General features: G+C 42.1%; 1 protein-coding gene across 3 annotated transcripts in view; it reads left to right on the top strand.

Annotated features, from left to right (window-relative positions):
* Positions 1 to 13,100, top strand: part of MSN (moesin) — a 150,283-nt gene that overhangs the window by 119,176 nt on the left and 18,007 nt on the right. For 2 of the 3 annotated variants that reach the window (XM_011961997.1, XM_011961998.1), the window contains exon 2: positions 5,550 to 5,633. In XM_011961997.1, the coding sequence (XP_011817387.1) occupies positions 5,550 to 5,633 (84 nt within the window). Of the gene's footprint in view, positions 1 to 5,549; positions 5,634 to 13,100 lie in introns of those variants that run through there. The other variant, XM_011961999.1, reaches the window with a different exon arrangement.

The following is a 13,100-nucleotide window of genomic DNA, read 5'->3' as shown; positions in this document are numbered from 1 at the left end:
GTATTTTTAGTAGAGATGGGGTTTCACCATGTTGGCCACGCTGGTTTCGAACTCCTGACCTCAAGTAATTCACCTGTCTTGGCCTCCCAAAGTCCTGGGGTTACAGGCGTGAGACACCACACCTGGCCCCTAACGTACATATTTTTATATCACAATTAGTTATTGTATATTTGTCAAAATATTATTTATGCTCAATACATGTTTGAAATTACAGTAGCAATAACTAACTAATAAGACCTAGTGCTAGGTAATTACTTAATGTGGTAATAAGCACATATTATTAGATTTTGATTTACATTTCAACTATTTCAATATAATTTTGTTTTATTGCATCTACTTTATTTCATGCATTTACAAATATTCTGAGAAGGGGTCCATAGGCTTCACTAGACAGGCAAGAATGATTCATGGCACGAAAAAGTCAAGATGTCAAATATCCCCATCTCGGTGTGTGTATATTATGCTGTATTTATCTCCAATATCCCCTTGTTTAGTACCCATTCATTTAGCCAACATCGCGTGTGAGTACCCATTGAATCTTGAGTACTGGAAAGGTAATTCTAAGTAAGACGTAAACATTGAGGTGAGAATGAAGCCTATTGTTCTAAAAGCCCACTGCCCCCTTTCTATTCTCTCCTGTCCCTTCAGTCGTTGGTGTTTTGAGGTCACCCCTGACCCAGCTCAAGGGTGATTTGCGGCTGGATATAGCATGGTGCCCTTCAAATTCCAGTCCAATGGCCCCATCCTACTTTATGAGGGCCCATTCTATAGGGGTCACTGATTTGGCAGGAAGCCTAGGGTAGTACCAAATCAAAGTGGCTAACCTTGCCTTACTCCCACTGGGGTACTTGCCTTACTTGTTCCTGCCTTCAGGGCCTTTCCTGTCTCATTGTCAATCCTAAAATAGATTTCCTCCTTGGCTCCCTAGTGAGATTTATTTACAAAGTTGTTTTCTGGGCCTGATCCTCATAGTAATTGTTTATCTGACAAAATGGCTGCCTGGCCCCCTCTTCCCTGCTCCTGACCCGTGTGTCCAAGAAAGTCCTAGGGGTTCAAAGACTGATAAGGCTTAATGTCTTACTCACTCCATGGAAATTTGCATCTTTGGCAATACTATATCTAGTGCTTTCCCTCAATACAAAAGTGTCTTCCCTGAGCATGAAATTGTCTTCATAAAGGTTTTGTATGACCATATAACAAGTCATCTCGTGACTGTACTATATACATTATTTAAGCAAAATGTCTAACAACTAAAAATCAATCTTTTATTTCTTTTAATGGTAGACTTTTGCACTCTGTAAGAGGAATTTAGCATATTGGTTTACATTGTGAGGTTTGGATTTAGACCTAGATTCAAACCCTGTCTCCCCTGCTTAATAGCAATGTGACTTTAGACAAATACCTATTTCTTTATCTCCAATGTGGAGGTAATACTCTACTTCACAGGGTGATTATTGATATTAAATGGGGTAGTACCTATGAAGTGCCTGGTGAGTAGCAAGTCTTGATACAGGAAAGCTGCTGCCTGTTACTATTACTACTGCTACCATTACTACTGAGTTTTCAGCCAAAGGAATAAATCTCTAATTATGAAATTTCAGCTATCATTGACCTAGGTTTGGGGATCTATTTGTAAAGGTGGTGAATACTTTTTCTAGTGACCGTGAAGTCATATATGTGTGGCTGTCTCTTATTTTGGTCTGGGCCTGTTTCTGGACCTTTGTCTCCCTACTGACTTGGCTTTGGTAGCACCTCTATGCTGCCCATACTCACCTCTACTGAGGCCCCCTTCCTGTCTTGAGCCTAAGAAAGCCAATGAGACATAAATATAGGAAGCATTAACAATGCAAGGCAGTATATAGAACCACAGACATCAGCACTGAAATGGTCTTTGGACCATTTATCTTGTTTAATTGGCTGCCCTCCATCTCATTCCTGCCTTTGCACAGGTGAGGGAAACTAAGGCCCAGGAAAAGGACAGGAGTTATCTAAGGTTGCAGATTTGACCAGTTACATGCTAGGCTTGGAATCCAGTGTTCTTCTTTGTTTTTAATTTTTATTTTAAGTTCAGGGGTACATGTGCAGGTTTGTTATATAGGTAAACTCGTGTCATGGGGATTCATTGTACAGATCATTTTATCACCCAGGTATTAAGCCTAGTACCCATTAGTTATTAATATTTTTTCCTGATCATCTCCCTTCTCCCACCCTCCACCTTCTGTGTGTCCATGTGTTCTCATCATTTAACTCCCACTTATAAGTGAGAACATGTGGTATTCTGTAACCTCTGCCTCTCGGGTTAAAGCGATTCTCATGCCTCAACCACCAAGGTAGCTGGGATTACAGGTGTGCACCACCTTGCCTGGCTAATTTTTGTATTTTTAGTAGAGAAGGGGTTTTGCTATATTGTCCAGGCTGGTCTAGAACTCCTGGCCTCAAGGAATGTGTCCACCTTGGCCTCCTAAAGTGCTGGGATTACAGGTGTGAGCCACCACGCCCAGGCTGGCATTTGATTTTCTGTTCCTGCATTAGTTTGCTAAGGATAATGACCTCCACTCCATTCATGTTCCTGCAAAGGACATGATCTTGTTGTTTTTTATGACTGCATGGTATCATACATTTCCTTTATCCAGTCCACCATTGATTGGCATTTAGGTTGATTCCATGTCATTGCTATTGTGAATAGTGCTTCAATGCACATGTGCATGCATGCATCTTTATGATAGAATGATTTATATTCCTTTGGGTATATACCCAGTAATGAGATTGCTGGGTTGAATGGTAGTTTTGTTTTCAGGTCTTTGAGAAATTGCCACACTGTTTTCTACCATGGTTGAACTAATTTACACTCCCACCAACAGTGTGTAAGGGTTCCCTTTTCTTTGCAATCTCACCAGCACCTGTTTTTTTATTTTTTTTTTTAATAATAGCCATTCTGACTTGTGTGAGATGGTATCTCATTGTGGTTTTGATTTGCATTTCTCTAATGATGTTAGTTTGTTATATATGCTGCTTGGCCACATGTATGTCTTCTTTTGAAAAGTGTCTCTTCATATCCTTTGCCCACATTTTAATGGGGTGTTTGTTTTTTTTCTTGTATATTTGTTAAAGTTCCCTATAGATGCTGGATATTAGACCTTTGTAAGTTGCATAGTTTGCAAATATTTTATCTGGTTCCATAAGTTGCCTATTTACTCTGCTGGTGGTTTCTTTTGCTGTGCAGAAGCTCTTTAGTTTAGTTAGATCCCATTTGTCAATTTTTGCTTTTGCTTCAATTGCTTTTGGCATCTTCGTTATGAAATCTTTGTCTATTCCTATGTCCAGAATGGTATTGCCTAGGTTTTCTTTCAGGATTTTTTTAATTTTTGAGTTTTACATTACTTTTACATTTAAGTCTTTAATACATCTAGAGTTGATTTTTAAATGTGGCATAAGGATGGGGTCCAGTTTCAGTCTTCTGCATGTGGCTAACCAGTTATCCCAGCACCGTTTATTGAATTGGGAGTCTTTTTTCCATTGCTTGTTTTTGTGGACTTTGTCAAATATCAGATGGTTGTAGGTGCGTGGCCTTATTTCTGGGCTATTCTGCTCCATTGGTCTCTGTCTGTTTTTGTACCAGCACAATGCTGTTTTGGTTACCGTAGCCCTCTAGTATCATTTGAAGTTGGGTAGCATGATGCCTCCAGCTTTGTTCTTTTTGCTTAGGATTGCCATGGTTATTCAGGCTGCTTTTTTTTTGTTTCCATATGAATTTTAAAATAGTTTTTCCTAGTTCTGTGAAGAATGTCATTGGTAGTTTGATAGGAATGGCATTGAGACTATTCTATAAATTGCTTTGGACAGTATCACCATTTTAATGATATTGATTCTTCCTATTCATGTGCATGGACTGTTTCTCCATTTGGTTGTGTCATCTCTGATTTCTTTGAGCAGTGGTTTGTAGTTCTCCTTGTAGAGATCTTTCACTTCCCTAGTTAGCTGTATTCCTAGGCATTTATTCCTTTGTGGCAGTTCTGAATGGGATTGCCTTCCTGATTTGGCTCTTGGCTTGACTGTTATTGGTGTATATGAATGCTAGTGACTTTTGTATGTTGATTTTTGTATACTGAGACTTTGCCGAAGTTGTTTATCAGATCAAGGAGCTTTTTGGGGCCGGGCGCGGTGGCTCAAGCCTGTAATCCCAGCACTTTGGGAGGCCGAGACGGGCGGATCACGAGGTCAGGAGATCAAGACCATCCTGGCTAACCCGGTGAAACCCCGTCTCTACTAAAAATACAAAAAACTAGCCGGGCGAGGTGGCGGGCGCCTGTAGTCCCAGCTACTCGGGAGGCTGAGGCAGGAGAATGGCGTGAACGGGAGGCGGAGCTTGCAGTGAGCTGAGATCCGGCCACTGCACTCCAGCCCGGGAGACAGAGCAAGACTCCGTCTCAAAAAAAAAAAAAAAAAGGAGCTTTTTGGCTGAGACTGTTGGAGTTTCTAGATATAGGATCATGCCGTCTGCAAATAAGGATAGTTTGACTTCCTCTCCTCTTGCTTGGATGCCCTCTATTTCTTTCTCTGGTCTGATTGCTGTGGCCAGGACTTCTAATACTATGTTGAATATGAGTGGGTGAGAGAGGGCATTCTTGTCTTGTGTCGGTTTTAAAAGGGAATGCTTCCAGCTTTGGCCCATTCAGTATGATGTTGGTTGTGGGTTTGTCAGATGGCTATTATTATTTTGAGGTATGTTCCTTCAATACCTAGTTTATTGAGAACTTTTAACATGAAGGGGTGTTGGATATTACTGAAAGCTTTTTCTGCCCTTAAGATTATCATGTGGAACCCAGTGCTCTTTATCCTGCTATTAATTTGCCTCTGCAAGTGTTTACCAGTGCTGTGGATAATCTAGGTAGATCAGAGGTGAGAAGAGAACCCTGTGAGCTGAAGCTGGCTAGTATAGATGGAAAGGCCTTCCTGGAAGAAGTACAGTTATCATTTGCCTGCTCTTAGTTGTAGGATGATTTGTATTCTTTTTTAAAAAATTTTTTTAGACAAAGTCTTACTCTGTTGCTCAGGTTGGAGTGCAGTGGTGTGATCTCGGCTCACTGCAACCTCTACCTTCTGGGTTCCAGCAATTCTCATACCCCAGCCTCCCAAGTAGCTTTAACTACAGGTGTGCACCACCATGCCTGGCTAATTTTTGTATTTTTAGTAGAGATGGGGTTTTGCCATGTTGCCCAGGCTGGTCTTAAACTCCTGGCCTCGAGCAATCTACCCACCTCAGCCTCCCGAAGTGCTGGGATTACAGGCATGAGGCACTGCACCCAGCCTACATTCTTGTCTGTTCTTTGGTAAGTATTGCTCTGTGACTGTTGTTTGTCTTAAGTAAGCTGCTTGGGAGCAGGGGTTGTCTTTGGGTCAATATTCTCCCTTCATCCCTGTCAATATCCAAGTTGCTCAGGCTCTTAGCATCCTTGCTCTCTCCTTTGTGGTTGAGCAAAGACACTTATCTCAGGCTCTGTTGAACACAGAGCCAGATGACTAACCTGCTTCCTTTGATCTCATCCTAGATCAGTGTGCGTGTGACCACCATGGATGCAGAGCTGGAGTTTGCCATCCAGCCCAACACCACCGGGAAGCAGCTATTTGACCAGGTAAAGTGGAGATTCCTTAGCCTCCTCTCCTTCTCCCAATAGCTTCCACCACAATGCCAACAATCCATGCCTTTTGCCTCTTGTCAAAGAATCTCTCTTCCTGTTCACTCCAAGATAGGTCAAAATGAAGGCTGATTCCAGCCTTAATATAAAAGGAGGCAAAGTTTAACTTTGGCAACCTGCACCCTATGGTCCTGATTAATTTTATCTTTAGTCCTGAATAAGGGAGAAAAGAAAAGGTTGTATATTCTATGCCAGATGCTTTACAAATCTTAGCATATGGAGCCTTCCTTTCAACTCTGAAACATGTAAGTGATGTCTTCTCCATTTTAATGATGAGACTCAGAAATTAAATAAATTAATTGCACCCAAATGATATTTGACTGGAATTTGCACCCCATATTCTTGCCCACTGCACCACACTGCCTCTGTCTCATGTTTTTGCTTCCTAGTAGGAGGAAACTAACTTACTCTCTTTGAAGTAGTAAGCTCTATGTACATTTCTCTCAAAAGAATGTTGGGACTTAGGACAGCATGGGAGGTGATAGATGCAGTAGGAGGCTGCTTCATCTCCTGCAGGCATGCCATGAAGATAATTGCTTACTCGCCATAGTGAAGTGGTCATTCCCATCTCCAACCCAAGGGATGTCCCTTTGTTGTGAATCATTATTGTCAAGAAGGATGTACTGTATACTATAATAAACAGATGGGAGCTACAGACATTTTTAACATTCAAGGGAATGTGTCATCTGTGGCCAGACTTCTAGGAGCAAAAATGAGGCTCCCATTTCCAGAGGCTGGGACCTCACCAGACAGGCCATTATCCCATTTCTCCACCAGCCTCCGATGAGGTAGAGGTCTGAGTTATTGTCTGGGATGTTAGGCTGCATATCACCCTGATGGATTCTCCAGGCCCTCTTGCTTCCCTTTCTTCCTTGCTCTCTGTGTCTTTCTACCATATGAGAACTTCCCCAGGGTTGGGGAGAGGAAGAAAGAAAGAAGGAAGTTGTGTTCAAATAAGCTAATTCTATTCCTGTGAATACTCCTGACTGGTGAGAGAAAAGACAAGAGTAGAATGGAGACAGGGGTAGGAAAGGGCTAGAAATTTGAGAACAGCTTGGGTACGCCTTCTGAGTTCTTCTTACATAGAGTGGGAAAATTACTGTCTGTGTCTAATACAGATGAGAGTTAACATTTATCTAGGACTCAGTATATGCTAAATATTATGATAAGCATTTGACTATAACAAAGCTCTGTGAGTGCATGAATTAGTACTGGCACATTTTACAGATGAGGATGCAAAATCCTCATTTTCCTAGTTAGACCCTGGGAAAATTATTGGGTTGGTATCCTCATCCCCCCAACTGCCGCCCGCAAAAAAAAAAAAAAAAAAAAAAAAAAATCTAATACTTACCTCACAGGATTTTTGTGAGTGTATTATGTTTTGTATCTTACCCGTTACTCAAAAAACTGATTATAGTGGCATATAAGGATGTCTAATCCAAAAAGATAAATTAGAAATCGGTGAGAAAGATAAGAAAACATAAATAGGGAAGAAAGTGTTAGCTGGAAGAAAGCATCCAGCATATAGTAGAGAAGTAATAAATGATAGTTCCCTTTCTAATACCATTGTGCTTCTTGTATTATTAATTGAACTGGAGTTGACATGATGTGGTGGCTCCTGTCTGTAATCCTAACACTGAGATGGGAGAATTGCTTGAGCCCAGGGGTTCAAGACCAGCCTGGGTAATATAGTGAGACCCTGTCTCTACAAAAAATTTAAAAATTAGCCTGGCATGGTGGTGCACACCTATAGTCCCAGCTACTCAGGAGATTGTGCCAGGAGGGTTGCTCAAGCCCAGGAGTTCAAGGTTACAGTGAGCTATGATCATGCCACTGTACTCCAGCCTAGGTGACAGAGCAAGACTCTGTCTCTACAAAAAAAAAAAAAAAAAGGTGAAGAAAGATAATCTAGAATTGGGAAAGTTGGGAGATGGGCTTAATGATCCTCAAAATATCTAACTTTAGATTTAGGTGGAATTTACTTCTCTGGAGTTTGTTTTGTGTTTGTTTTACTTTGAATGGCAAAGTGTAATCATTGATACTTAATTTGTGAAAATACAAATTAGTCTTGGGAATATTTAAATATAGGTTTACAACAATTCAAGTGATGTGCTTACATTCACATAGCTCACAAGTGATTATGGTGCTAGTCTGGAATGACTAAATGCATTCAAATTATAATTGCGCTTTTCATTCTCCCTTTGCAAGGAGGTTATATTGGAGAACTTTTAAGGGACAGCCTAGTGAAGTCAAAAGGGCCTGGATAGATAGCCATGAATTTTGGGCTCTAGGGCTGGCTCTGTCACTAACTCCCTGTGATACAAACATTTCCCTTCTTTGGGCCTCAGTTTCTCATCTGTACAGTGCCTAACTTGTTTCTCAAATCTGGTTATCTCTCAAAAAATTTTTCTGGCATTTATTTGTGCATTCAATCTCTCTGTCTCTCCCATTTCTGTTACTAGTATTGGGATTTCAGACAATCCTTTTCTGTAAAAAGGACGCAAATGCGTCACCTGAGTATGATCAGCTGCTGGCATATGTGAGGAGGTAGGGCTAGCTGGCAAGGGATCATCTCTTCCTTGACAGGCTTCTTACTATCTCTAAGACAAAAGGGAGGAGGTGTCCATAGAATACATAGGCTTTTGGGCCCTTTGTTTTAGATAGATGTTTTGCTATCATTCTGGGTAGCAGCTATTAGAGAGGGAGGAGGTTAGTCAGTGCAGATTTTACAGACCAGCTGGGAGCCAGAGGCTCCTTTGACATTTACCTATACTCCTTCCAAGAGCCCGGATTCTACTAATTCCCCCTCCCAAACCAGATGATGCCATCCCCTACCCTCAACACTGGGGGCTTTGTGTATGTGCATTGCAGGGGGATGGCTGTGGAGGGTGAGGAAGGCATGATTTGGAGCCTGTGGGGGGCAGAAAAATTCTTGAACAAAGAGGTTTATTAACTTCAAAGAACCTCAGTGCCTGGTAGTTTTTGTTAGTGTTGGTTTGGTTTGTGTGCTGTGGGTGTGGATTTGAGGGAAGCCCAGGTAGTGGGGAACCCTGACCAGATTGGTATGCTAGTTCTGAATGCTACTGCTTCCTAAACAAAGCCTTTGAGAGACTTGGAAACCAAGAAGTCCATGACTTCCCATCATTGTTATCTTGAGAAGTATTATTTATTCAACACATACTATGGACTATCCCTGGCTAGGCACTTTAATCCTCACAGTGATCCTGCCTTGGCGAGGTGAAAGAACATACCCTAGGTCATGTAGTTGGTAAGTTGTGATATGAATTTTGAATACAACTCTGATCACAAAACTATACTTTTCCTGCACTGCACTACTCTGTTTGGGGTGATTGAGAGTATTTAACTTAGAGAAGACTCAAGGAAGATACGCTTTCTGTCTTCAGACCTCTGAAGGACTGCCATAAGAAGGAGAGGGGCAGTCACATTCTGTAAGTCAGAGGGACAGAGGTGAACCCCACAGGTGAAAAAATACAGGGAAAAAGATTTGAACTCAAGGAATTGAGCATTTGGCCCTCTTGAGGCCAAGGCAGGTCAGGTCAGGAATCAGTAGAGGTATGTGTTCATAGGCAGTTGGGGGATGTGAGCTCTTCTCTCTCTAACTTGATGAGGCATAAGGGAGGAAGTCCGTTCTCTCTGACCTTTGGGACCCATCATTCAAGGAGGCCCTTCTGGTGGAGCCGGGGCCTGAGAGGAAGGAGCTAGACTCCTTGGCAGGAATTGGCAAAAGCTCTACGGCCATCCTGGAACGCAGCGGTCATCTGGCCGATGACCAGAGAGGAAGCCAACCAAAGAGGAAGTACTCCTTGGCACCAGCAATAAATAATAGGCAACAATGGGATGCCATAGCTTGAGGAGGTCTAGAGCCTGGTGGGAAAGGGAAGTAGGGCTCGTAGTTTCTCTCATTTACCTCTCTTCTTGTGAGTGTGCTTATAGCTAGAGGGGAGAGAGAACATGTTTTGCTATAGTGATACTGTCACTTGCTTCAACTTCTAAAGCTTTTGATCTTGGATTACCTAGGTGCCACTAAAAGGCAGTGCTCAAAGACAGAGGTGAAATCTCACAGCATCGATACATTCATCTATTTACTGATTCATTCAATATTGACTGAAGGTCTACACTGTCAAACACCATCTCTGTTCTTCAGGAACTTTGAGTTCCTTACCTATAAAGGCATAGAAAGTCACATGCAACTCTCTACCCACAAAGAATGAAATAAACGCCCTTGAGGCTCAGGTTCCGTGAGGTAGTATATAAAGCATAGGATTTAGAACCAGCCCTGAGTTCGAATTCTGTCCTGTTACTTCGCTGTGTGACCTTGGATGGCTCATTTAGCCTCTCAGTACTTAACTTTCCTTAGTAAAATGATAATCACTCTAATCTCAGAGATTTTGTGATTTAATCCTCAAATAAGTAAAATGCCTGGCACATACCAAGCATTCTAATATTAGTGGTTCTTATTAAGGACTAAAGTAGGTGGCTTTGCCCTGAGGGTTCAGATGAGGGAGCTACGAAATCAGGAAGTTCTTCTGGCTCAGTAAAGTACTTAGGACTTTAATATTCTGCAATAAGGACAGTAAACCTTTTTATCTTTCATTTTATAGAATAACATCTATTATTGTAGTAGGAGGATCTCCATCTTACAGATGAGGAACTGAGGCTTACAGAGGTGAAATTATCTGTTTAAGGTCATATAGCTAGGAAGTGGTATAGCTGGGGCTTAAACCAGGGCACATAGCATTTCCAGTTTTTCTTATGTTTTTGTTCAACTGTCCTCTGGAACCTTCTTCCACTTTACCTGCTTCCAAAACTTAGAACCCTAGCTAGGTTGGGCATGGTGGCTCATGCCTGTATTTCTAGTGCTTTGGGAGTCCAAGGTGAGAGGATCACTTGAGGCTAGGATTTTCAGACCAGCCTGGGCAACATAGCAAGACCCCATCTCTACAAAAACTTAAAAATTAGCTGGGCATGGTGGTGTATGCCTGTAGTCCTAGCTACTTGAGTGGTTGAGGCTGGAGAGTCACTTGAGTCCAGGAGTTCAAGGTTACAGTGAGCTGTGATTGCACCACTGCACTCCAGCTTGGGTAACAGCAAGACCCTATCTCCAAACAAACAGACAAAAAATGATAAAACAAATAAACTTAGAACCTCAGCTGAGTATGTTCTCTGTTATAGAGCAAGTGACCACTTGACCACAGGCAATGTGTAATAACAGAAACAGCAGTAGTGGTAGCCCATCTTGGTACTTTCCAGTGGTGCAATAATTTGCTTTCAGGTGGGTGGCTGATGCAGATGCTGCCAGATCTGTAATGGTATCTTGAGGGTCTCAGGTGTTTGGGCATTGATGCAATTTTGCACATTGTTTCTCACACAGTTCTCCTGTGGCTCCGGCATTGCTCCCTCGCTCTGTCATGCAGGCTGGAGTGCAGTGGTGTGATCTCACTGCAACCTTCGCACCCCACAGTCTCAAGTGATCCTCCCACTTCAGCCTCCCAAGTAGCTGGGACCACAGGTGCCCACACCAGCTATCTTTTTGTATGTTTAGTAGAGATGGGGTCTCACCATGTTGCCTAGGCTGGTCTCGAACTCCTGAGGTCAAACAATCTGCCCACCTCAGCCTTCCAAAATGCTGGGATTACAGGCATGAGCCACTGTGCCCGGCCATGCTCTGGGCTTTTGAAGTGGCTGATGTCATCACTAGTTTGTTTACTCAGATAAATGCATGGGGGATTCAAGAAGAGAATCTCTGGTCTCCTAAGCTGACCTGATCTCCCCTCCCCTTTACAGACCTCAGATGTAGGTTGCCTCCACATGACAAAAGGAGAGAAAGGTTTTTTTTTTTTTTTTTTTTCCTTACTTCCAGAAGCTCCTGATAATTAATGAGGATTTATTCTGAGGCAGATCTTTTCTTTTCACTGGACATCAGTTTTCCAGTTTTTGTTGCTTGAACACTGTAACTCTCCACAGTCATGGAGCTGAGTAGAATACACAGCCTCCAGTTTCTTAAGCTAGTGTCTTAACTGAAGTCTTAGTTTCTTTAGGTGTATGTGGCAGGTTCCAAGAGGTACACGAAGCTATGAGATGAATGTGATTTAGTATTCTAGAGCATTAATTTTACTTGCAATAATTTTTAAAATTCATCCTTTATAGAGTAGAATATAAAATTTGCACAAATAATTAAAACTAAACCTGAGGCTTCAAAGAAATTACAGCTGGCTTACAGCCATCTACCTATTATCTCCCCCTACCCCATCCTACCACACCCACTGTGTCCCTTGGTATATGCATTCATTATTTTCTGTTGCTTAAGGATTTTTTCCATGGGAGCTTTGAGAAATACTGGCTCAGATCAGATAAGCTGGCTGTCGGGTCAAAGGGAGCCAATAAAGAATTTTCTTTTTCCTCAGGGATAGAACCATTTCTCAGAGTGGAATGATAAGGACCCTAGCCACTGGAGCCACAGAGGTTATTCCTGGAACTGGAAGCTATATGCTAAGCTCTCACTTGAAAATAAGGTTTCTCTTTCTTCTGGAATGGAGGTCTCAACTGGAAGCAAAGCTGGGAGCAAGAAAAACTTGGCTTGGAAAAGGGGTTTAGAGTTGCGTGATAAAATGGTTCATAGCACCCGCATGGACCTTAGAGATTTCCTTGTAGCCTGGGGTCAGGAGTCATCCATTTTTGTTCTTTGTTCTTTTTCAGTTTCAATTCTGATTTCAGACCATATTTCCTTCCCACCACGTCCTCAATTTCTCACTTTGGGACTTCAGTGCAGGCTGAGAAATATTACTCATCTCTTTAAGCCCTAGAGCCTAAGGAAGTGGAAAATTTATGTTTCTGATTTCTTTGTGCTCACAAAGGAAGAGGCAGTGCTCAGAGAGATCACTCCCCCTCCCCCCACCACTGAGCCTGAATTATATATATATATATTTTTTTTGATACCGCTTTAGGTATTACTTTGTCCAACTTCTCCTCAGTTACTATGGATCTCAGAACTACTTTAGTCACCATGATCCTCCTTCTCTCTCTCTCTCTCTTTTCTTTTTTTTTTTTTTGAGACAGAGTTTCACTCTTGTTGCCCAGACTGGAATGCAATAGCATGATCTTGGCTCACTGCAACCTCCACCTCCTGGGTTCAAGCGATTCTTCTATCTCAGCCTCCCAAGTAGCTGGGATTACAGGCATGTGCCACCACATCCAGCTACTTTTCTATTTTTCAGTAAAGACAAGGTTTCTCCATGTTGTTCAGTCTGGTCTTGAACTCCTGACCTCAGGTGATCCACCTGTCTTGGCTTCCCAAAGTGCTGGGATTACAGACATAAGCCACCATGCCTGGCCAATCCACCTTCTTTTACCACACCTCTACTCCCACCAAATAGTGAAACAGAC

The sequence above is a fragment of the Colobus angolensis genome, unplaced genomic scaffold (assembly GCF_000951035.1).
Source record: "Colobus angolensis palliatus isolate OR3802 unplaced genomic scaffold, Cang.pa_1.0 Scaffold576, whole genome shotgun sequence".
Classification (NCBI taxonomy): domain Eukaryota; kingdom Metazoa; phylum Chordata; class Mammalia; order Primates; family Cercopithecidae; genus Colobus; species Colobus angolensis.
Note: the sequence above shows the minus strand (reverse complement) of the source record. Positions and strands in the feature narration are given on the sequence as shown.